This window comes from Mytilus edulis, chromosome 4 (genome assembly GCF_963676685.1).
Source record: "Mytilus edulis chromosome 4, xbMytEdul2.2, whole genome shotgun sequence".
NCBI classification, from domain to species: Eukaryota; Metazoa; Mollusca; class Bivalvia; order Mytilida; family Mytilidae; genus Mytilus; species Mytilus edulis.
This window is the reverse complement of record NC_092347.1, coordinates 20,902,114-20,929,297: the sequence shown is the minus strand read 5'-3', so window position 1 is coordinate 20,929,297 and position 27,184 is coordinate 20,902,114. Positions and strand designations below refer to the sequence as shown.

The following is a 27,184-nucleotide window of genomic DNA, read 5'->3' as shown; positions in this document are numbered from 1 at the left end:
CAAACAGTTCATATCAGTTGTTATCTGCAAGCATCATCGGTACACATGAGTTGTTATCAATTCGTAATAGCAGGGATCACTTTAATTGATATCTTCTTTTACAAACAATTAGTATGGAGCAAGTTATGTAAACTAACGGTTTATAAAGCTATCAACAGCTGTAGTCGGTTTTTACTTTATATGAGGCTGTAAACTGTTGTGAGATGTTTCTAAATAACGATATCAACTATAAGTAAGCTTTGGAAAGGCATACTGAACTTTAAAAAAAATGCTGTTAACAACGACCAAACCTTTTGTTCCAAAATAAAATTGAATAAGTACTTTGAAATTCCTTATGACCAATATTGAAAAGCTACCAGTTCACTACGAAGATGTTCATTTTAACCCCTCTCCTTTCTGCTTATTGTAACATCTAATGGGACTATCATTATCCGTGTTACCTCTCTGGAGATTTCATCAGTACCTTATGTTGTGCTATACAGCTATGTTTAAAAGTAGAACGGATTGGCCTTGGCCTATATACCATACATAGTACCAACTTTCTGCACCAGATGCGCATTTTGATCATCAATGTCTCTTTAGTGATGCTCGAGGCTGACATATTTGAAAGATTAAAGATTATTAAAACATGATGAGCTATAAACTAAAAAAGGGGGAAAAAATATAGCCAAAACTTGACAGGGAATCAGAGCTTTGCATGAGTGAGATTCATTTCTTAATTGTTAATAATTTGCAAAATTTTGTAACATATAATGATTAACATAAAGAGTAATATAAAGTGAATGGCAATCAGAAGGCAATAGATCATCAAACAGTCACGTTAAGAGGGCAACATTATGACGAGGATACGTTAAATTTGTGGTACACCACAATTGACTCATTTTGTCCTCGTTAATCACTTATCAAAGAATGATACTAATCATTAATTTCTTTTAAATTTTAAATAACAAGGCTCGAAATTCAGGAGAGAGAGGAAATATCTCCCAAAACATCTAAATCACATCAACTCATTGATTTGTTGAAAGAAATGAACAGCACCATCATAAATGTAACAATACAGCCATACCAATGAAAAGTCACAAATAAAACACCAATTACCATGGCAAAAATAGCATGGATTCAATATCATAATGCATATGAGCCAGTAAAAGAATGTATTTGTTTCTCTTTTTTTTAAGTAAATAACTGTCTTCGGGTAGACCAAAACATTTAATAATTGCCACTGTATAATATTTTTCACCAATGTTGATTTATGAGATTTTTACACGAAACTATTTAAAAAACCAGCAGTTTGAATCTGACAAGTCGACAAAGAAGATACGTATCCGTGTAACAAACAAATGATGAGGAAATCGCATAAACTCCAAAAAGGACGGGACTACAGATTTACATGCCTTAATATTCAAGATTATCACAGCTAGCGTCACAATGTTTTTCATTCCATGGTTTCATTGCTTATTGTTATCATTGCAGCTACTAATTTCTGTTTATGAATTTTATCATATATAAGTAACAGATATAAAAACTATTACATTCAAATTACACACTGTCAAATAGTTTAAAACCATCACCTTTGACGTAAAATACAAGTAACCTATTTTTCCAAGTGTCCATACCATTTATTCATAAAATATGTGAAGTGTGTTCTTCAGATTTGTCATGCGTAAATGTGTTTAAGAACACTTCATATTAAGAGACAGTCGGAAGAAAGGTTTTTATTATTGATAGGCTTTCCGGCGGTATTACTTATCATAAAGTAAAAAGAAATGAAATATAGATACAAAATTGCTGATCAGGGTAAGATTGAATTATCAATTTTTTCATATTTAATATTTTTCCATCAAAACTATCAAATTTCGTTATCAATCACCTGTGTAAACAATTTATAAAACAAAAATCACTAATTATAGATTCGAAGGCACAAACTTTTAGAAGTGTAATTTTCAAATATTATATACGGCAATAAAATCAGCATTATATATATAAAGAGGAATTTTCGAAGATTTTGAAAAATATATTTTAAAGCACTGAGTATCATTTAATATTTGATAGGATTTGTATTTGTTATCCAACAAAACTATCCCTGTAATGAAATCCTCTTCGGTTTGAATAAACAGATGAAATCAAAGTCAACTTGATTTATATTCAAAGTAAAATTTAAAAAAATACTGAAATCCGAGGAAAATTCAAAACGGAAAGTCCCTAATCAAATGGCAAAATCAAAAGTTCAAACACATCAAACGAATAGATAACAACTGTATGGAACGCCACAGCTGTCTTATGTGGAACTCTGATATTACTTTATGTTGTTTTACTATTACTTGATGATACTTTGTCTTTAGTTAATATGGTTTTGACATTACTTGATGATATTTCGATATTACACGTTATGATTTCGTATTGACTTGATATAGTTTTGTCATTACTCAATATGGTTTTGTCATTACTCAATATGATTTTGTCATTACTCAATATGATTTTGTCATTACTCGATGTGGTTGTGTCATTAGTCAATATGGATTTAACATTACTTGATGTGTATGTGACTTTATGTTATGTAGTTGTTTCATTACATGATGTGGTTTTGTTATTTCGTAATGATGATTTGCCTATTTTTTATATGGTTTTAACATTACGTAATGATGTTTCAAAGTTTGACGATTTTACACTACTTGATGTGTTTGTTTCATTATTTGATGTGGTCGTGTCATTCTTTGATGTGGTTATCCCATTACTTGATGAGGTAAAACCACGTGACCAATTAGGAAAAACCTATTCTATTTTTAGATCGATTACCATGTTGTATGTGCCTTGAATGATTACGGCTATCCATCAAATTAGAGTTCAATTTAAAGTTCGAGTTACTGTTCGAGTTAAACTTTGAGTTAGTCTTCGATTTCGAATTCAGGCCGTTATTATAATTAAAGTTCTACTTGGCATTGAGTTTCGAGTTGGACTTCGAGTTAGAGTCACATTTAAAGGTAGATTTCTAGTTACAACTTTGAATTTGAGTCACTTTTTGAGGTAGAGTTTGTGTGAGATTTGAATTTAATTCTCATGTAGATTAGTTAAGATTTCGAGTTGAATTCGAGCTACCTAAGTTGTAATTAATTTTTCTATCGCGGACAATGGCTTTTGCTCGGGCTTCCGAAAAGAGGGCTCTGGGGTATGCGTACAAAGATAAACAATGTAACAGTATACAAAACGCAACATAGAAATTGAAATGAAGTTAGATGTGGTGTAATTTCCAATTAGACAACTATCCACCAGAGTTTAAATGCATTGGATATAAGAAATCATGTATAGGCAACCATCGGTACAGCCTTTAACACAGCGTATAGTCAGGTACAAAAAAAAAAAAAAACCATTCACCATGTGAAGAAAATCAAACGAAAAAACTTACGGTATAATTTATAAATAAACAAAATCTTCAAAAATGAAACAAATATGACACACATGATACAACGACGACAATTGAACGTGTTTAACATGTATGTGACCGATAAATTCTAACCTAACATCGGACTGTTACAGTAGTGTAACAGCACAACATGAGAAAAATATGTAAACTAGATAAAGTGATGCCCCCCCCGCTTTCCTCTCTAAAGTAGCTGTATTATAACATAGTCAATTTAGGACTTTTTCTGACATAAAATTCTGCCTGGGAGACACAATTGATGCCCCCGCAGATGCATAGTGATATTTTAAAATAACTATAACATTTAACCGCTTATAACCCAAAAATGACAAAGTTCAATTATCTCCGAAAAGAGCAAAAATTATTTAAATTTAAAACCTTCACCACATGCACGCCTTCAATATATGTACAAACAGCCAGCAGAGTGAAAACTGCCTAGGATTCAAACTATTGGAGAAGTTATCTGGAAATGTTCCTTTAATGCAAGTAAAGGAGTAAGTTAGGTAAGGGTCCTTTTTCGCCCCGATTTTAAAATTCAATGTCGCAAGATAAAAGAAGTTGACTTAAAGACATATGAGAAAGTTATATATAACTATCTCTGTCAAAGTTTTATTCTAAAGCGTTGATTTTTACATCCCAATTAGGACAAAACAAGGGATTTTGGCGAAATTTAACAAAATTGACCGAATTTCAGCCAAATTTAGGACAGGAAACATAGAGCGCAGGCGTCGACAAACTAAATATTCAAGTATGACATGTAAAATGTCATAACACACATTAATTTCAAAGATCTTTATTTGTCGACGTATACGCTCTATGTTTCCTGTCCCACTAATCAATGGAAATTTAGACATTTTCATTGATTTTTCGTTAAAAATCAAACTGAGTACTATTTGTGACGTCATGAATGAAACGCAGGAACGTAATTTTTTCAACAAAAAGACATATTTTCTATCTAGTCAAATGTATTAGCAATAATTCATTGTGATATTGGCCGATAAATCCTAATTTAGAATTAAAGCCAAAAACAGGGGTCATATTAGGGCCTTATCGAACCTACTCCTTTTCCAAAAAAATGACAAAGTTCAACTATTTCCCAAAAGAGCAAATATTTATAAAAAAAAAACCCGACCACATGCACACCTTCAATATATGAACAAACAGACAGTAAAGAGAAAACTTCCTATGAATCGAACTGTACGAGGAGTTACTAGTATGCGTAATAACTATATACCCATAATAGGTCGGATGGACGGACAGGGGTAAACCATATGCCCCCAACTTTCAGTTACAGGGGCATAAAAAAAAGTTTCAATTGGCTGAGTCAACAGATCGATAGGACGGGGTAATACAAATTCATCGGGGAGGGGGGGGATATCGGGTGCTCAAGAAAGGTTAGAAGAAGATTTTGCTCAACGAGTGGCAACCGTCGGGTTATTTTGGAAAATACAAACCCATTGATTTGGTTTTATTTGGTAGTTCACATTGGAGGAAAATATGACAGTATTTAGGTTACGACAACTGAAACATATCCGTCGTCACATTTGAAATAGATATTTCAAACAGGTTTTTTTCAATTAGTGCGAGGTAGATCAGAAAATTCAATTGCTAAAAATAAAAGATTGATATTTGTATATGTTCAAATGATCGTTCACACTAAAAAAACATCGGAGAATTGTTATTTTATAGTATTGATGCTTTGTCGCTTAGTCCGAGCCTGACACCCCCCTCCTTCATGTCCCGATAATTTAGTGTGAGTTGATTTAAAGTGTCTAATTTGTTTGAAAACAATAAAGTACAAGTCTTGATTTGTGTTCTCAATATCAAGAAAAGCATCTACGAAAAACTTTTTTTATTTTGTTTTTACCGATAAATGTATCGATAAATGTACAGCCGGTCAACATTACGCTTTTGCACTGAAATCAACAATATCAGGCGAGACACTGGGTTCCGCGGAATATTTTACAAATTTACTATAATACTGCTTCCATTTTAAAACTAAGAGAGAAAAAAAAACGGCAGGACCAAGTTGTTTGGGGATATCCCAACTATGTCCGAAATAATGTAATTTTTTCAGTACTTTTTTTCCTTTCATTGTCTGCCGTTCCCCTTTTTTTATACCAAATAACTCTGAACAACCACTCGAACTTAAATTTGAACTTTGACTCAATGGATAGCGATTCCCATCCAAAGCACATCAAACAAAAGAAGGACAAAAGATACAAGAGGGACAGTCAAACTCATAAATCGAAAATAAACTGACAACGCCATGGCTAAAAATGAAAAAGACAAACAGACAAACAAAAGTACACATGACACAATATAGAAAACTAAAGAATAAGCAACACAAACCCCATTTTTCCTAATTTGTCACGTGGTTTTACCTCATCAAGTAATGGGATAACCACATCAAAGAAGGACACGACCACATCAAATAATGAAACAATAATCAATTAGTGTAAAATCGTCAAATTTTGAAACATCATTACGTAATGTTAAAACCATATAAAGAATAGGCAAATCATCATTACGAAATAACAAAACCACATCATGTAATGAAACAACTACATAACGTTAAGTCACATTCACATCAAGTAATGTTAAAACCACATTGACTAATGACACAACCACAACGAGTAATGACAAAACCATATTGAGTAATGACAAAACCATATTGAGTAATGACAAAACTATATCAAGTCAATACAAAACCATATCGTGTAATATCGAAACATTATTAAGTAATGACAAGTCCATATTGAGTTATATCAAATTATCATTATGTAACATAAAGTTATATCAGAGTTCCACATAAGACAGCTGTGGCGTTCCATACAACTGTCATGTTCCTGACTTGGTACAGGCATCTTTTATGTTGAAAATGTTGGATTAAGCCTGGTTTTAAAGGTAGCTAAACCTCTCACTTATAAGACAGTCGCATCAAACTCCAATAATATAAAGTGGTCGTTTTAGTCGATTGTATGAATTGTATATTGGGCGACCGATTGGTTCCATTGAAACAATTGAAGACCAAAATACAAACTAATACGAATATTATAATTAAGACGGGTGCCTCTTATCAAGAACAAAGGTAAACTTAAGATCATCTTTATTTATTGAGTTTCATGAATGTTTATTGAATGTAGGAGTCGTGTATGTAATAACTCATATCCTTAATTAATTTTCCATTTTACAAAATGTACAAAAACTTTGATTAATCAAGCGGAAAAATCCATACGCATTTGGAGCATCCAACATGCTATGATATGTTAGTTTTCTGTATGACAATACATTTATTAACACATTATTTATTTTAGCACGTATAATGAAGAAAGTTTGGATAATGTCCATTATATTTGCATTGACGTTTCCAGATATGTCATGTAAGTAAATATATGCAAGTTGTTTTTATGTTTTGATACTGGTAAATTGAATTGAAATCTGTAAAAATTCCTTTGGTTGCTGTAATACTTTGATAACGAAAATATTTGTAACCTATAAGAAAAAAAAAACTCACAATGCAAAACAATATAAAATTTAAATGCTGTATAATCTTAACAATTATATGACTATTTGCAACTATCTTAATTTGCTAATTTTAAACCAATCTCTTAATCTATGTATGAGAAAAAAGGTTAAAAAAAATCATCGCATTATTTATATCTTATAATTTATATCGAAAGAAGTAAATATAGACTAATTTTGTCTGGGAATTCTAGAGTTTTTCCCGCATTTTCGCACAGGTTTTAATATTAATCACACTATTCATTTGCTTTTTGAATATTGTTTGTCTATTAGTGTGTTATTATTTTTCGATGGTGTGGAAGCTCCATTCAACTGATAGTGTTTTTTTTAATAGAGAACAAACAACAGTGTATACTTTAAAAGAAAACAGTTATAATGGTTTCAACTACTCAATGAACTATGTGTGAATAAAGTTTGATAAAAATCACTTAATAATTTGATGCCTTTTAGTATATTGCTTGTCATAACTTCCTTGTATATAAAAATATAATGAAAAGATGTTGTGTTATCTGTGGTAAAAGATAAGTGGATTTACTTCCTGTGACTCTGTTCATTATGATATGATGAATTAATTGCAACGTAAACATGATAATTCAATACAAAATCGTGTTGTAAAACAAATACTGTATTATACCTAAACCAATAATTGGTGTTAAGATTAGTGGCTTAACCAATTGTCATAGGCTCAAGTAGATTTTAAACAAATTGGCCAATTAAACCCCTTAAAATTATTCTAAATCTGACCATTTCAAAATCTGAATGCCTATTACATATATATAAATAGTAGTCTTTGCATTTAAATCTTCTGTTACCCACAACTTCAAATGACTCCAAACATTATTAAAGTTAATCTAACTTCGAGTTCATAACTCCATTCATAATTCACAATTCTTCTTAATAATTCGCCTCTTCCGTTGTTTTTTGTATTTTTATTTAATTAACCTCTGGATTAATTTTATTTTTGTTTTCACAACCAATAGAAGACGTTTTCATTTTGTTTTTTTACTAATAATTCATATGTGGATTTGATGTAGATTACTGCTGCATCTTTCAAACTTTTGAAATTTGTCGATAACATGAAATATCGCTACAATTATTTCTTTTACATTTTAATCTTGACGTTGGATACATTTGGTTTGTAATGGAGAGCCTTATGTATTCATTATTATCATACACACCTTTAGCAACCTCTAATAAAGTATTGAGATATTACCGTATGTTTTTTTTTTATTCCCATCATGAAGAATATACCCTATTCACAGGGCAGATACCGCATATGCAAAATAATTATTTGTTAATATGTACATAGGCAAATAACTGTTTGGAGAAATGTGCTTAGGCAAATTAGCTGTTCGGGAATATCAACGTAGCAAAAATAACTTTTTCGAAAATCTTTTCTCATTTTAATTCAAAATAAAACTAGCCAGTTACGTCAAATAGTTTATTGACGTCTGGAAAATAGGGTTGTCGACTCAAGATTTGGCCAAACAATAACTTTATCTTTCTCTACATGTAATTCAGTATAATAATACAGTTACAGTTTTCATGAAAAGTTAATATTCAAAATTATTTAATCTCGAAAAGTTTTTTTCCCTAAATTCAACGGACCTCGATGTAAATTACGTTTCTTCGATTTTATATATATACTAGAACGCACCCGTGATATCGCGGGTCCGTGACTGAATTAAAGTATATAACTATGCGTAAGCCTTAATTAAGTATAAGTATTGTCATATGATAAAGTGATGCCGATTATAAGATGCACAGTTTTCTCTGATTTCTGTTTGAACCCGTCTACCTGGAACTTATCAATTATTGATAATATTAATTATTTGGAAAACAAAAGATCCTGGAATGGAGTAAGTTTTAATCAACAGCATTGTCCTATATTAATTATAAATAAAGTTGAATTCTTTGATTCGCTATTTTACATCATGCCCGCTAACAAATTGAAAACTGTATCTATACGCCTTATTTTAAGTCCAGATTTTTAGTATTCGTATTGTTATCTTAAAAAGTCCTACTGATTAAAATACTACAATAGGGAACAATTTGACAATGATTGAATTTAGTAGTGTCAACCCTGTGCTGTGATTATGACCCGTGTATATAGCAAAACCCTAAATACAGCGTTTGGTGGTGCGCCTGTCAAAAGCGGAACGTACAGATAAGGTAATAGGTAACAGATGAAAATACTTCTGGTATCGGTATCGGATTCGACCCGGAACTTGTTAATTATTGGCAATTTTAATTATGTGGAAACCAAAAGGGTCTGGAGTGGTGTAATTTTTAATCTACAACACTGTCCTATATTAGCTATATATAAAGTTGAATTCTTTGATTTGTCGTTTTTTCTCCATGACGGCTGACAAATTGGACCTCGTTATTTTACTATTATAGAATGTATATTGCAGACGCACATGTTGTTTAAAAACATTATGAGAAGATATTGTCTTGTTCAATTTGACTGTTTATCAATAGATATAATTATATTTTTCAGCTTCGAATTGTTGCCAGTTAAAACAATCTGAAAGATGCAGCTTTTTACAAGATATCAATTGCAATTTGACTTTTACATTTTGTTCATCACAGATTGTTTACAATTTAAATATTGTATGGTTCCATGAAGGTGTTATGATTCACCCAAATGAGGGCTTTACGACTACTCCTTCAAAATTCGTTGTTCCTGTAACGTCCGAATGTATACAAAATGTTAATTCAGTATTGGTGTTCCCGGTATCATTTCTGCCAAGTGATTACGGGAACTATACTGCAAAGGTTAGAGGAACATCAGGGGAAGTAACCCAATGCTCAACAACTGTATGTCAAGGCTGCAGAATTCGTAAGTCAGTGATATTTCATGTTTTAGTTACAAAAAGCACATCGATAGTAAAGAGGGAGAACCAATTCATACTTAATATACTTCACACTCAGAGCATTCTCAAAGGGGGACCAAAGATACCAAAGGGACAGTCAAACTCATAGACGTTCAATTTTTCAGTTTTAATTAATTTCTTAATTGCAGAATTAATATCAAACATAATATAGATAGATTGAATAGGGTGGAATCAATTGAAGAAATACTAATAACACTATTCTCAAGATAATACATGTAAAGATAAAAGACGGAGAATGGTTCTCAAAACAATACACAGAACACAAACTAAATGAGCCCAAAAAAAAGGTGAACACAAGCGTTCTAGTAATCCAGCTGTTCTCGCAACACTTTTGAAATCGTCTTTCTACTCTCAATGAAATATAAAAGAACATGCATGACATGTTTTCCAAGTTATCACAGATCTCTTAAGGTGGTACCTTACAATACAGGGAGATAACTCTGTAAAATCAGCTAAACGTTTTAATTACAGTGTGTTGTTAAGGGAATACTAAGCTTCTAAATGATCAAAATTAGTGTTTGTCAACCTGCTATATAACCAGTGTACTTTTTCTGATAAAATAGTTGGTTCAGATGTTTTGAAATTTTTATATTTTTGTCAAAGGGTCAAAGTAAATACTTTGTCAAAATTTTATGAAAATTAAACGAGCAAAATTTATCTAAATATTTTATTACCACCTTAAACTAGGGATTGACATTAACCAATTTTTGTCGTCAGTTTAGCAAAATTTGATATGCGTGTACTGAAGTGAACAGATATGCATCATGTAATAATATAAAAAAAGGAAATTCAAACAGATATAACACAGGCAGACAGATAATGATGAACATTGACGATTAAGGTTGAGAGAATGAAGGCACAACTTTAAATAATCGAATAAAGAACATTTTTCAGTAAGGTCGGGTTTTTAAGGTTTTTTTTCACAAATGTGTTGTCGATTAATAAAATTATAATATCGGTTTACTACTTTTGCCTTATTTTATGGATCTCCAAATTATTTCAACGTTCGTATTTCGACCACTGGTATTGGTTCTTCTTGTGGACTTATAGTCTATAGAAGAATGGTCTGAACAGTCCCAAAACTTCTTATTTGCACGACTCAGTATGACGATAAATTGTCAGTGAATGAATTATGTTATTTTACTTTATAAGGTTGTAACATTTTCAGACAAAGTTGATTTGGCTGTTTTGTTTGAGGCCTTTGGATTTGGTTATAAAAACCGTTATATAAAAATGTTCTCTTGAAACAGATATCTATACAAATGAAATTTCCATAATTTAATACATTTTAGATTAATAATGGATTTAAACTGTTTTCAGGACATCATTTCTGCCAGAAGAATGACATTTCAATTCCTAAGTACCCAGGTATGTTTACAACTTTGCTTGACACTTATTACAGGTACATAAATATACGTAAATATAAAAATTTAATCCTGGTATCTATGATGAGTTTATTTTCAACCACTGGGTCGATGCCACTGCTGGTGGAGATCTATTTCCCCGAGGGTATCACAAGCCCAGTAGTCAGCACTTCCGTGTTGACTAGCGATATCATTGATATGTTTATAAATATAAATTAACTGTTAACAAAACTTTGAATATTTGAAGTACTAAGGCTTTTCTACCTCAGGAATAGATTACCTTAGCTTTATTTGGCCAAACTTTTAGGAATTTTTGGTCCTCAATGCTCTTTAACTTCATACTTTATTTGGCCTTTTAAACATTTTTTGATTCGAGCGTCACTGATGAGTCTTTAGTAGACGAAACGCGCGTCTGGCGTTAATATAAAATTTTAATCCTGTTATCTATGATGAGTTATTTTATATACATTTCTAAATTTGCTTTTTCATACATCTTTCATTCTCTTCAGTAATTAAATGAGAAATTTGTCAATAATTTTGATAAAAATTTAATCTATACAGTATTTTGCATTGTTAATTGGTACAGCCAACGATATTCTTTTCATTCATTCTCGGGTTCTTTTTACTTCAGAATACTAAATCATTTAAAGCACATTTTACTCTTAATATCACATTCAACAAGTCCAACATACAAGTCAAAAGAAACACGGATTCCAAATGATAAAACATATATTCATAGCATTGGAAATTACTTATGATTGTGTCTGGCGCAAACACAAAATTTCAATCCTGGTATCTATGATGAGTTTTTATAATACAATATCCCGGTTCTTCTATTTATATTTACTCATAAGTCTGATGAATACTAACGAATTGCATAGCTTTGTGCTTAGTTGTTCATGATTAAAATAGAAGAACCACAAAGACGTGTTTCAGAAATATTTTGTCCCCTTATTATTATTATCTATTGTGTTTACATATTACAAGATGAAATTTCATTGCAAAATATTATGTTTACCTGTTTATAATATGTGAATATTTTAAATATACTTACAGGAAAAAACGACAGCTGGGACAACTTCTATATATTTATAACTGCTGGTGTCGCTGCGTTCATTATTGTATCAATTATTGCGTTAACTGCAGTTATTGTACATTGCAAGAGAAGAGGTAACGTCTTCAATTTTTTTTAAAAAGGTCTTGTTATTATAAGACGGTTGATATTTAAGAAAATGTTGTATTAATGTTTTAAAAACACAAAAAAAAAAATTATATTTTAAAAATACTATAAGACGTCAAAGAGGGACACAAGGCAACTACGAAGTTACAATTGTTATGTTTCTAAAATCTTTCTGATAAAAAGTGATGATGATTCCGCATATAATTCATTTAATGAGCATTAATAAAAATATGTGCTTTTGAATAGCGCGTGTAAAGTGCCTTTTTTATTGAAACTATTAAATTGCCATTTTTGATTTTGAAGTGGTTTGTATTTTTTAAGGAAGACGAAAAAGAAGCAGAGCGGTGAGGTATGATATATTATCAAGACTGTATAGCTATGACCATTGTTGTATGTTGTATGGTTCTGAATATAAAGGAATAAATTGTCATTCGAAGTCAACTAATCAATAAATAAAGCAATCAATCTATGAACATATCAAATTGTATTATGTGTAATTCGATCCCGAACACTTATGTTCGTATTGCTTGTAGAGCGTACGTTATTTTACAAATAAAACATGTCCAACAATGTTACTCCCCTTAAGACATATAATTAGGTATGAGAAGATGTGGTATGAATGCCAATAAGACAACTCTCCATCCAAGTCACAATTTGTAAAAGTAAACCATTTTAGGTTGAAGTACGGTATTCCACATAGAGACTTGGCTCACACAGAACAACAAGCTATAAAGGGCCCAAAATAACTAGTGTATAACAGCCGACGGTCTAATCTAAATAAAAAACAATATCATTGTTAGTGAAATTAATATAAAGGGAAATATATCCTCCCTTTTTGTTTAATTATGTTGGGATAGAGTATAATGGAAATGTACACAGTGAAAAATGTGGAAATTGAGAACAAAAGAGCATTCATTTTAATACATCGCCGGTGAAAAGTTATTCTAAACATTTATCTTACATTTTAAAGAATTTATTTGAAGAACTGTGCTATGAGAAATGTACATAACATGTTTGTACACGATGTAATATTTCAGTATTTATCGAGATAATTGCACGAGAAGCTTGTGACACTAAAATCTAAACAAATGTTAATATTTGCTGCTTATGCATAAAATTTGTTTAGAAAATAATCGTTGACATAAAGAAGTTAAATATCTTTCATCTCAGTAGTTTTCGAACTGTTCCATAAATTCTTTATCTTTGGATGTGTCCCCTTCACTCCTGTAGTCTAGATACAAACATATACAAATAATAGGCATGTAGCGAGAAGTTTACGAGAAGTTTACCTTTACAACTTGTCTTATCAACCATACAAAAAAACTCGTTGACAATTTCATTTTAGGCAGAATCAGTTAGAGTCAGAAACAAATATATCAACAGATGACCTTTCAGATCACACATATATCTCCGTTCACTTGAATGTCCCAAGCAGTTACATGGGATTACAGAACATAAATCCAAGCAACCGTTCTAATATTCATCACACATACCAGAACAGAGCTACATTTGATGATTTATCGATTCGCAATGGGCTTTCCACAGACGACCTTCACTGTAAGTTGTTTTGAATCAACATCGTCATTATAAATATTAAAACTGTAAAGTTTCAGTCACATCACAATGGTTATCAAAAGTCCGGGATTTACTCACAGCCCCCAGAACTATAAAGTTATTTATGTTTCTGAGTATGCAACCAAACGAAAAAAAGATCAACCAGTTAGTTTGTATACCAAACTTTGTCTTATTGTATAGCACATTGTATGTACATGTTAAAAACTGCATAATCACGCAACAAACGTTACCAAAAGGAGATGTTCATAAGAACACAAAGCAAACTTATAATATTGTGTAAAAACAAAACAATTTTTGTCAGTTTTTTTATTAAAAATTTTGATCGTATTCAAACTGAATAAAGACATGCAAAGAACGTACTGACGTCGAGCTAGGTCTGTATGGACCAAATGAACGTGCATCCAACGGACCCAGTGAGTTTGTAATTGACACCCTATCACAGCAAGTTATATCACTTATCTATTAAGCTCAAAGTATGGCAAGTCAATTGGTTGTACGTTCATCTCGTTTTAACAACATTGCCACTCCGTTCAGTTACACTAAGGGATGGCCGCCTGAAAATTTAGAGCAGGCTTAAAGTTCTAGAGCACTATCTTTTATCAAACCCGTACATCAAGTTCTTGAATAGAGCATAAAGAGTTGATTCTGTTTTGTATATACGACCTTTTGTGTTTCTTTGGTTCTTGTGGCGTGACTCTGTACTTTAATAGACCCTGTCAGTGTGTTATTGTTCTATAATATGTCATTTTGTTATGTTTCTATTATAAATTAGAAAATACGTTGAACCACAAACGTCAAAACTATTTAATCACGTAGTGGAATGAACCAGTTGTGGATTCTTATAAATTCTATAGAACGTTTGGACTATTTTAAATCTCGGTCTATTTCTGAAATTTATTCTTACATACTTTCGATTTTTTTAACCCTAAATGCTAACATTGCCCATGTGAAAGTATAAAATTGTTTGTATAAACATTTAACGACAAAAATATGTGACGTATAGAATTTTCTGACGTCAGACACGCGAAGCAATTACTCCTTTTAAAATTGTAACACGATGATGACTGTTGTACCCATATTTTGACTATATTATTTATTATGTCGTTTAGTTCACGCATCACTGTAAATATAACGGAATTTTGATGAGACTGTCATACAAAGTGAGAGGTTTAGCGCTATAAAACCAGGTTTAATCCACAATTTTCTACATTTGAAAATGCCTGTACCAGGTCAGGAATATGACAGTTGTTGTCCATTCGTTTTTGATGTGTTTTGTCATTTGAATTTTGCCATGATTAGGGACTTTCCGATTTTATTTTCCTCTAAGTTCATATAAAAAAGAAGATGTGGTATGATTGCCAATGAGACAACTCTCCATAAGAGACCAAAATGACACAGAAATTAACAACTATAGATCACCATATGGCCTTCAACAATGAGCAAAGCCCATACCGCATAGTCAGCTATAAAAGGCCCAGAAATGATAAATGTAAAAAGAATCAAACGAATAAACTAACCGCCTAATTTATGTACAAAAATGAACGAAAAACAAAATGTTGCACATCAACAAATGACAACCACTGAATTACATGCTCCTGAATTTGGACAGGCACATACATACAGAATGTTGCGGGGCTAAACAGGTTAGCGGGATCCCAACACTCCCCCTAACCTGGGACTGTGGCATAACAGTACAACATAAGAACGAACTATAAAAATCAGTTAAAAAAGGCATCAGATGGACAAAAACCCAATAGGACGTGGCCGGGTACTTGTACAAAAAGACATTCGGAACAGATCTGAGAGTACTTGCAGTTATTTGACAGCTAGTTCAAAGCCACAAACGACTAATAAAAAAATCATGCATCTAAGACTAAATTCAGTATTTTTGTTATTTTACTTCTTTCTATGATGTAGCAGTATTCTGTGATGATGGTGTTCGTTGAAATGAATCAAAAGTTTCCTACCAAAAGGCTTGATTTCTGTGTATTGTGGTCTGTAGTGGAGAGTTGTCTCATCGACAATCACACCACAACTCCTTTCCATAAACAATCCGAACTTTTCTGATTGGGTTCCATTAATATATCCCCCAGAACTAGAGATAAAATAAACAACAAACACGGCTTCCTCCGCCTCATTTTTAGACTTATATCTCGAATTTGACTTACACAGTCATCTCAGTACCAGAATCTATGACAAACGAGACGATTTTAATTTTGAAATTATAAATTTCCCCCACCTTAGTAGCAATATACCAACTTCACCTGCATATTGGATATATATTTCCCAACTTATTCGATATTCGAGAGCTTGCAGCTCTACTCAGACTTTATAAAACGTCATCAGTGTCTGAGTATAAAGTTGATGAACCAGGGGTATGTCAAAGAACGTATCGTCCTTTTTCTAGAAAAGTTCATCGGAAGGTACAAAGACCTTGTTGATGAATATTCCGTACCAACTTCTCAAATAATACACGATGGTCTTGATGTAATGATTCTGCGTACTGATGTTGTTTATCATCTTAACACCGTTTTTTATTATTGTTCTTCATTTGTCTTTGTTCTATTATTAATATTACTTTTACTGTTGAATAGTTTTATGTGATATCCGTTTGACGTGACTCGGTACTCGGTACATCTCGTCAATGTGTTTGAATTGGTTTTCATTTTTTGGTGGTTTGTTTTGTATATGCGACTTTTTGTATCTCTTTTGTTCTTATAACGTGACTCTGTACTTTAAAAGATCCCGTCAGTATGATATTGTTCTATTATATGTCATTATGATATATTTCTATTATGAATTACTATATACGTTGAACCACAAACGTCAAAATCATTCAATCGCGTAGTGGAATTAACTATTTTTGGATTCTTATAAATTCTATATATAACTTTTGGACCAGATTAAATCTCGGTCTATTTCTGAAATTTATTCTTACACACTTTTGATTTTTTAACCCTGTATGCTAACATTGCCTATGTAAATTTTAAAATTGTTTGTTTGCACATTGAACGACAAATTTTTGTGACGTATACATTTTTCTGACGTCAGACACTCAAATCAATCAATATGTTCGTAGATAGTAGATATTTTTGTGTTCTGTTTAATTGTTCCTTTTAAAATTGTTATACGATGATAACTGATGTACCCATATTTTGACTAATTTATTTATTGTGTCTGTTTATTTAACGCATCAATGTAAATATAACGGAATTTGATGAGACTGTCATTAAAGTGAGAGGGTTAGCGCTATAGAACCAGGTTTAATCCACCATTTTCTACATTTGAAAATGCCTGTACCAAGTCAGGAATATGACAGTTCTTGTCCATTCGTTTTTGATGCGATTGTTATTTGATTTTGCCATGTGATTATGGACTTTCCGAATTGATTTTCCTCTAAGTTTAATATTTTTGTGATTTTACATCTTGATATTTACAGTCTCGTTTGAATTTCAATTATCGCATTTTTCTTTTAGATGAAAGACCTTTTGCACCACCTCATGTTTCCACAATTTCTAGACAAGAGACTACTAATCATTATGATAGCGTTACAGAAGATAATATCCTAGGACGCATTGCACGTTTTGATGGAAGTCATTCAGTATCTACTACAGAACAAACCCAACCACAAAGTACCCTCGATGTAAAAGGTAAGAAGCTTTATTCTTGATTGTTTTTTCTTCAGATCTCAAATATTTATTAAAAGAAAATATGACAATCACAAATGATACTTTAAAAAATTATATATGTGTGTGTTGTACTGTTCATCAAACACATAAAGGAGTTACCAAGCTTTGAATAATAAGAAATATCTAGATGATTTTTATTTACAATATTTCATTTCTTAATTGCAGTAAACGACTATCAAAATATAAGAAGATTGTCTTGACAAAAGGTCATACAGTAACTGTGCATACGTTTTACGTGACGGTGTCCATGCGTTATTGGTGATGGTGTACATACGTTATTAGCGGTGGTGTACATGAGTTAATGGTGATGGTGTACATACGTTATAAACGATGGTGTACATGCGTTATTGGTGATAATGTGCATATTTTATTTTTGATAGTGTACATGCTTTATTGGTGATGTTGTACATACGTTATAAGTGATGGTGTACATGCGTTATGTGTGATGGTGTACACACATTGTAAGTGATGGTGTACATTCTTTAATAGTGAAACTGTATAAGCACCTAAATACGTTAAATCGGTTGGAAACACATGTTATAAGTAATAGCATACATACGTTATAAGAGATGAAAACTTACGTTACAAGTGATGTTATACATACGTTACATGGTATTGTATACATATGTTATAAATGATGTTAAAATTGATGGTATAAATATCTTATAAAGGATGGTTTATATACGCTTTAAATAATGATGTACATACGGCAACAGATTCAGTACAAATGCGTTATAATTGAAGGTTTATATACGTTATGATGGATGGTGAATACATGTAAAAATAAATGGAGGGCATACGTTATGATGGATGATGTTTAAGCGTTATAATAGTTTGTGTAAATACATTTGTATAATTTATTTGTTCATTTTGAATTTTTACTTTAAAGATTATTCAGAAATGCAGGCTAATAATTCATTTAACCAATGTTAAACTGCTTGTTTTACCTTATTGAAATGCATTCCTATTCGGACTTTTGCAATTCAAAAACCTTATCAGCATCTCATTTTTAAATCATACCTACTTCGTTAACATTTTCAAAAATGACAAGATATGTTTAACTACGGCACTGGTACCTTAGCATGTCTGAGAAATAAGAATACGATATTAAGCAAAAATTGAACTGTACGGAAAGCAAAGAATGTCATATACTAAATAGTAAATGTAAAAATTAAAAAGCATGCATTCAATTATATATATATGACATAAAACCTTATCCATTAGCAAGTATTTGGCGAGAAAATAGTACCTATGATTGTGAAATCCTTTGTAAAACAGGGTAGTTTGTTGATGTTTCATATTGTTATACCAGGCATTACATTTTGATCCGAAAAAAAGAAGCGAAAGATACCGACGAAGGGCCAATTCAAACTCAAATGTCGAAATAAACAGACAACATCATGGAAAAATTCAAAACGGAAAGTTCCTTATCAAATGACAAAGTTTACAGCTCTAACAGGTTTATTCCTTGATTGCCAACATCATTTGATCTACCGACAATTTACCTGTAAATTTATGTTGGCATTCGAGGAATAGGTGTAGGTAGTTTTTACAAAGTGCATGCTTATCAAAACAATCCTACTTATTAAACAGATACTGTAGCTAAATTACATGTAGCTAAATCTATCTTCTTTTAAATATTACACCACAAAAAATGTTTATGTTTGTCAAGTTGTTGAAAATCATTTTTTGGTGTTACTGTTTGAACCAATATGAAACTTTGAAAAGTGTTACATCACAAAGTCAAAATGTGCATATTGTCAGGAATGCCATTTTGCACAAATTCTACATAAGACTCTTTGAACTTTGATGTTTCTTTTCAATCTTTCTATAGTTGTGTGATCTGTAATAGCGTCACTGATGAGTCTGGCGTGATGGCGTATTTACAAAATTTGGTCCTGGTATCTATGATGAGTTTATTTATCCTCCCATATTAATTAATGTAATTCCATGAAACTTTGTATCTCGTGTTAGATTACTATGTTTTATTTTGTTCAGTTGTTCAGGTTATAATATAACATTTTTTTTATTATAAGTTCTTATTTTAACTAATAAATTGATTGAAATGATGTTGAATTAAATAAATCTCTAGTATCCCTTTTTTTATTTGAATATTTTACTAAAACTTCTTTAAAATTTCTAATATGTCATGTATTAATTCATAATTATTTAAACCCCAAAAGCTACAATTTTTTCTACTGAAAAAGTGATAAAATGTTGCAATTTATAAAATTAACTAATGATTTTTTTAACAGTTAAATACATTTAAATAGTTATAAAAACACCTATTGATATATAAACAGCTATTGAAATATTTGTGTTGGCGTTCAAAGAATAGGTAATATATAAAATGTTGGCATTCAAGGAAGACACCCTCTAACACATCCAACGAAAAAAAAAATCAGTCATATTCCTGACCTTGGACAGGTATTTTTGTATGTAGACAGAAAATGGTGGATTAAACCTGGTTTTATAGCTAGCGAAACCTCTCACTCGTGTGACATTATATTTCATTATTTGTGACTGGAAAATTGATGTTAAAATTTTGCAAAAAAGTAGGCAACTATTGATCTTTTAATAAAAGAAAAAGATGAAGGCGATAATCACAATAAGTCGAAGAAAATAAAGATAACAATTGCAAAAACACTACAAGTAAATCTAAAGATTGAGCAACATTTTCCACAAAAGAATCTGGAAAAGGAAATCATATCTTGCTCCAGTACAAGCTCCCATCAAGAGAAAACGTTTAAATAAATTGATCCATGACTATTACACGATTGAGCTTCAGGTTCAACTTTCTAAGAAAATTACTCTTTAACCATATAAGACTGCATAAAACAACAAATAAGAATTCAGTGCACACGAAACACATGATGTAGATGTAGTTGAGATTTGCACCGTTGCAAAGAGAATAGATTTTGAATATTTAGGTATTCAGATTCGCAAAGCAAGAACAGATTTTTCAAAAGTATGAACAATGCTAAACGGAAAACAGAATCTACACCAAAATAAACTTATCGAGTTTCTTGCTACGTTTTATTACGTTCTGAATTTAGTACGAATTGGAATTTGGCACTTTGCAAATATAGATTTATATTAGTACGTACAGACCTTTATGGAAACTGACCCTATAATTTTCCCCTTCATGATCACAGTATAATATCTTTAATAATGACAATTTTCTACTGACATTGTTCTTTTAATGGTGATCCCAACATCATACACTTCTTACAGAACATATTACGATGATTAACTGATCAAAGAATGTCAAATTATGAACTCAGACCTGATCCTGAAATACTTGTAGCAAGAGATTACTCCATGTGACAGTTAAAGATGAACATAATATATTTCGTAATTCAGGATTCAAGTACAAATTCAGCACATTTGTTCCAAAACACATTTATATCTTTGTCATTTTTATTTGCCGGATATTTTAGGTACGTATAAGTGTTTATGATATCTAACACATCAAATGGAATAGATGCATATGGAATTGTCTCAATCATCACAGTTAATATCAGTTTACGTTTTGAATGCAGTGATTCCATCCGGGCTATATTTAATTCATACATACACCATTCACTCTTGAGAAAACTATCAGATACAAATAAAATAGTTCGCCTACTATTTCGTATTCCTTTTGAAATATTCAGAGCTATCGATTCTCCCGGTTGAAAATCTCTTTCATGAATGCAGGCATGTACGCCACGTTTAGTTTCTAGCTCATTCAGAGTCCCAGATCTAGCTATTTCATAATCTTCAGATGCATACGAAATGAATACATCGTATTCAAATATTTGTTCGTAACCGTAGGACGTTGGTTTGTACGGAATCTTAATTTTATTTTTGTAGTACCAATACCGTATTTGCCATCGGAATTTGTACATAAGTATTCCACTTACCATTACAAGAAAAAAAGCAATAATGACACTAATAAAAATGATCAAAGTTGATTTATGTGAACATTCGTTGTTTAGACTACTATATATGTGAGATATTTCTTTCAGAGTGGAAATACTCCCATTACTGTAAGAACATAGATACTCGTTACGCTTCACTAATTTAACTTTTGTCTTTATCATCCATTCCAGTATCTGTAGTGTGTCACACGTGCACAACAAAACGTTTCCTGATAGAATTACTTCCACATTGTGTTGTCCAGCAATTGCAGTTAAATCCCTCATATTGTCTTCTGAAAGTTTTGATATTCTATTATTTGAGAGATCAATGTATTCTAGGTTTAAATTATACTCCAGGGATGCATCGAAGCTTTGCAATTGATTGTTGGACATATTTAATCTTTGCAAGTTTCTCATGGACCTCACGGAGTTGAAACAATTTATTTGATTATCTGCAATATTAAGTACTTCTAGAGATACAAGATTGCTCAATCTATCACTGAGGACACAACCGATACTTCCAAGCATATTAGATGACAGATCCAGTGTTTCTAATTTACTGAGATTAGACAATGAATATTCTTCTATTTCTGAAAGTTTACATTTTGACATATTAAAAAATATCATACTAGGACGACATGAAGAAAAGAAGGAAGGAATTTTGTTGTTGACTTTGAAGTTAGATGATAAATCCATGTATGTTAGGTTCGGATAGAAATCATTGGATTCTCCAAAATCCAACGGCTCTTTGGAATTTGTCAAAACAAACCATTCTAAATCATACACATTTTTGGTTTCAACGGCAGGTTGTGTAGGAAACTGTGTTTGTTTCCATTCCTTGTGCAGGGACTTAAACGAGCATCTGTTCTGGTTGCTTGCATTTAGGGTCTTGATTTGCTTATTGAAAAAAAGAACACTGTAATTTATATCGTAACTCGAAAAACAGTTATCCTGTAAATCAAGATGTTGCAAAGATTTTGGAAAGTTGTCACATTCTTCTGCGGAATTAAACGATAAACTGTTTCCAATTATTGACACAGTTTGAAGAGAATTTAGTGCACTAAGGTTATGTAATCCTAGACTACAATGGAACTTCAGTCTTAAATCATTTGAGATCCCGTTTAAAAGCAGTGTTTTTAATTTGTACAAATCAGAAATTGAAACCGACACATTGTATATTAGATCAATGGCGTATCCATATGGTGTGTTCGGACCATATATCGCAAGATGTTGTAAATGTTTCTGTGTGGTAATAAAATTATCAGTAAGTTTACTTGTTAAAAAAATATTGTCTATTTTTATCATTTCCAGAAAAGGCATATAATAAAATTGCCGATTTGTTAATGTACCATAAAAGCACACAAAACCGTTTATAAGGTGTAGTGATTTGGTTTGATATATAACCTTTTTAAATGTTTCATTCGTTTGCCATTTTAACAATGCTGTGTCTATCTCTAAGATTTCAGCAAATCCGATAGCATCAATGTTTTCAAACGGTTGACTTTTGTACCTGAAAGAACACGGGACAGGGCTGAATTTTCTATTCTTTGGTATTTCAAAAGTTAACGAGAATTCTTTCAAATTATATAATCCTGCTAGTAACGAATCTAGTACAAGCGTTGTTTGCTTGTATAAAAGGGAATTTCTGATTATAAGTTTTGAGAGGTTAAACAATCCGGTAAATAAGTTGACGGAAACATATTCCAATGGATTATCCGATAAATTTATTTCTCGTAAATCGGACATTCCCTGAAACGGATTCCGAAACAAAATCATACGTAATAGATTATTTGTCAAATCTACAGACGTAGCCAATTTTGGTAATGGCGGAATAGATGTCAAATTTCTGTTTGAACAGTCCACATATACAGCTGTCGTCACCCTACGTTCATCACACCTTTGTTTGAGTTTGTCGTTATTCATTATCAGTGGAGCTGTTATACTATAGCTGATGTAAATGTTAGTTTGAAAAAGTATTACTGATGAAAGGATATGCAAGTCCATCGTCCAAACGAAAATTAATAATCTGAAATAGAAATTCGACTGAATGAATTTATTTACATCCAGATTCCTGTGAAGATGTAGGATATATTTCTTATGAAATTAAATATAAATTAATCCTAAACAGGTGGAACGGATCAAAATATCAAACACGCAATTGTGTTACATATACACGTAAATACGTTTATTAACTCGAGACAGTTAAATTTTCAAATTCAAAACACGCGGCTGGCTTAACATATCTTTAATTGTAACTGTCGAGAGTGGATAGACACTTGATTTTACTGTCGCAGATATCTGCGTCGCTAGGTAAGCTAAACACACAAATCTACGTTTTATAAAGCCAAGCTTAAAATACATTTCTGTTATCTTTAATTTAAACGCTGCAATATCATCGTGTGATACAGTGTACTAGATAAGCAAATCACATTCACGCAAATTTTCGTATACTTTTTGGACACACTCCGTGCAGTGTGATACGAGAATTATCTATTCATGCAAGAAAAATATAACAGGCTACAAGCATAGGAGAGCATTGTATCCGACTCATTTCTCAAAATATATGGAAAAAAAATAACAATAAAGGTAGGTTCGGGACAAACATATAACGACAAAAGAGCTGAATTAGACCCGAATTGTGAACTTTCCATGGTTATGTATAATCCTTCTAGATTACCTCCAGAACAATCTTGATTTTTTTACAATTTCGTCTATGCTGAATTATCTATAAATCTTATTTTGACTGACCACTTTAAGGTATCAACCTCAACATTTCCGGGGCAATAACTTCAAAGTAATCGGGTTGTTTATTATTCTGACTATTTCATAGGAGATACACTTTGGTCTACTAACTTTTTTATCAGGTCGCTATTGCTCCTTTATGAAGTTTTAGATATAAGCCAAAACTTTTATATATGGTATTTTAGGGATAATACCTCTGAACGAAGTTGTAGTTAAGTATCAAATGTACCAGGATTATAACTGTATACGCCAGACGCGCGGTTTATCTACATAAGACTCATCAATGAAGCTCAGACCAAAATAGTTATAAAGCCAAACTAGTACAAAGTTGCAGATTATGAGGACCCAAAATTCCAAAAAGTTGTGTAAAATACGGTTACGGTAATCTATGCCTTGGATAAGAAAATCCTTAGTTTGTCGAAAAAATCATAATTTTGTAAACAGAAAAGTTATGAAAATGGCGATATAATTGATATTCAGGTCAACGCCGAAATCTTAACTACTTGGCTGGTAATACCCTCGGGGACGAAACGTCCACCGACATCTTCATCGACCCAGTGGTGTAAATAAGTACCAAAGATACCAGGAGTATGATTTTATACGCCAGACGCTACAAAAGACTCATCAGTGACGCTCAGATCACAAATATATATAAAGCCAAACAAGTATAAAAAAAAAATGAAGAGCGTTGATAACCCAAAATTCCAAAAAGTTGTGCAAAATACGGCTAAGGTAATCTAGGTCTGGGATAAGAAAATCCTTAGTTTTTAGTTTGTCGAAAAATTCATAGCTTTGTAAACAAGGAATTTTTAAAATTGACCATATAATTCATATTCATGTCAACACCTTAGAAATGTTCTTGTCTGACTTTTAACTTAGGGTCAACTGTAAGCAGCTGTGTCCATATTTACGGATACGGATACACATGGCATCAATCCAACACAGGGTGAGGAAAACAACATAGATTTATTTTTCAATTAATTCTATTTTAAGTTTTAATGTATTGTTACGAGCATTCTAACAAAAGAGAAATTGGTTAACTAGTGACCTTCAGAGCAATTACTCCGAGATATGAAAATTCCGTAGGAGAAAGCTAATCTTCTGATCATCTATCACAACGCATGGTTTTTTGTCTATTAGCTTTATAATGAAACATCAGAAAAAGGAGACCTGTTCTAATTTTAGCATCTTGGCCACGTTCTTCGATGCGGTTCATATTTCATACTACATTCCATGACATTTTGGCAACACTCGGTCTCTTAATTGGTTTCAGCGCAGATATTAAAAATGGTTCTGAAAAGACGGACAGATGGCGTAATCCAATAGCTTTAATAAATACCTGGTTGTAGTTTCATTTTACTTCTGTCATAGTCATTTGCTTAATATATTGCTTTCCATAACATGCTTGCATTTTGTGAAGATCAAATAGATCTGAGAATGTGTTTCGCTGCCATAGGTTTGAATGATCATATTTACCTTCTACCAGATGCGATTAAGAATTCTACCCATCTTAAATTGTGATGATATAAATATGTAATATATGCTGCAAATAGTGTTTGATAATCATGAAAATCATAAAACTGAATGTTACGCGTACATGAATAATAAATATCTGCTGAATATTATCTTACCGTTTCATATCTGTAATGGTTCCGTCTCATATAATTGAAGATACTTAATGACAGGAAGATATGATTTCCGCATAACCTCTTGAAAAATTGAGATGTGATAGTATATATGTAAACACGTGTATCATGATAGTGTTGTTGTTATATTTTTAATGACTTCCCCCTTATTTGATGATTGAAATTAAGTTAGTTCCCCGAGTGTAAAACTGGTATGAAATACATATGTTTAATCTGTTATTTTGTATACATTTAATCGCTGTAACTATGTAAATCAGATAATGAGAATAAAGATCTATCTATTTACCGACAGATAAATAAAACAGATACATAAATTACTAAGTGTAAACAAATAAACCGATAGATAAACATAGTTGTCCAAAACTCTTCTACAGATAGGAGGATTTTGAACCTGATAATGGGTAGAACTGTAGGAATCTAATTTAGTCAAAAACGGATCTGGATAGAACTGTCAAAACCTGTTTTATGTAAGAACTTGACAAAAACTATTCTAGAGTAGAATTATTCACAAATGTTGTAGGGTAGAAATGTATAAAACTATTAGGAATGTTAAAAATGGTTTATGTGGTTGCCCTTTTTTTATGGTATACTGTGAGGATCTTTTATATAATAGAGTTGGTCAAACCTGTTTTATGAAGGAACTATCTATTTTGTCTAGAATTGAACTGTCAAAATATGTGAAAAGGTATAACTACAAAAATTGTTCTAGGGTATAACTCAAATATTTTGTAGTAGGATAGAACTGTCAAAAATATGTTCTTGGACACACAGAACCGTCATAACTTGTTTAAGGTAAATATGTTCCAAAGTGTTCTATGGTAAGCATGTCTAAAAGAACTAGTGATAGAGTATCATAATTTGTTTTAAGTTATCCAAAACTTGTTCTACATTGTAGGTTAGAACTGTCAAAAACAGTTCTAGAATCTAATAACCCATGTCCGAAACTGTCATAAAATTTGTAGAAGATTGTTATATAAACTTCTTTAGTACACTTACATTTTTTTACAGACGTTAAGAGAGGTTTGAAATGATTATAAGTGTTGATAAGATACATGTGAAATATTTTGTTGAAATTGTACCATTATTTGCTTGTATCGCGCACTAAGGTAAAAGTGCATTTTCAACAATTGACACTCTCAAACATTGTAAAGTATAAGAAAATTCACGATTACCAAAAGTACCAGGATTATAATTTTATACGCCAGACGCGCGTTTCGTATTACATTTCAGTTTTGTTGAACTTGTA

The 27,184-nt window shown here is 31.7% G+C and overlaps 2 protein-coding genes across 2 annotated transcripts; one reads left to right on the top strand and one right to left on the bottom strand.

The window, feature by feature from the left end:
- The first annotated feature begins 1,656 nt into the window (after positions 1–1,656).
- On the top strand, positions 1,657–19,717 carry LOC139519203 (uncharacterized). Its single transcript, XM_071311103.1, has 9 exons — positions 1,657–1,797; positions 6,736–6,801; positions 9,444–9,785; positions 11,161–11,208; positions 12,261–12,374; positions 12,706–12,733; positions 13,730–13,941; positions 17,436–17,609; positions 17,814–19,717. The coding sequence occupies exons 1-9, from the start codon at positions 1,767–1,769 to the stop codon at positions 17,846–17,848; spliced, it is 1,050 nt and encodes a 349-aa protein (XP_071167204.1). The 5' UTR covers positions 1,657–1,766; the 3' UTR covers positions 17,849–19,717.
- A 1,109-nt stretch (positions 19,718–20,826) lies between these two features.
- LOC139519199 (toll-like receptor 4) lies at positions 20,827–25,993 on the bottom strand. Its single transcript, XM_071311100.1, has 2 exons — positions 25,924–25,993; positions 20,827–23,576 (listed from the first exon to the last, which is right to left on the bottom strand). The coding sequence occupies exons 1-2, from the start codon at positions 25,929–25,931 to the stop codon at positions 21,008–21,010; spliced, it is 2,577 nt and encodes an 858-aa protein (XP_071167201.1). The 5' UTR covers positions 25,932–25,993; the 3' UTR covers positions 20,827–21,007.
- Positions 25,994–27,184: the final 1,191 nt, after the last annotated feature.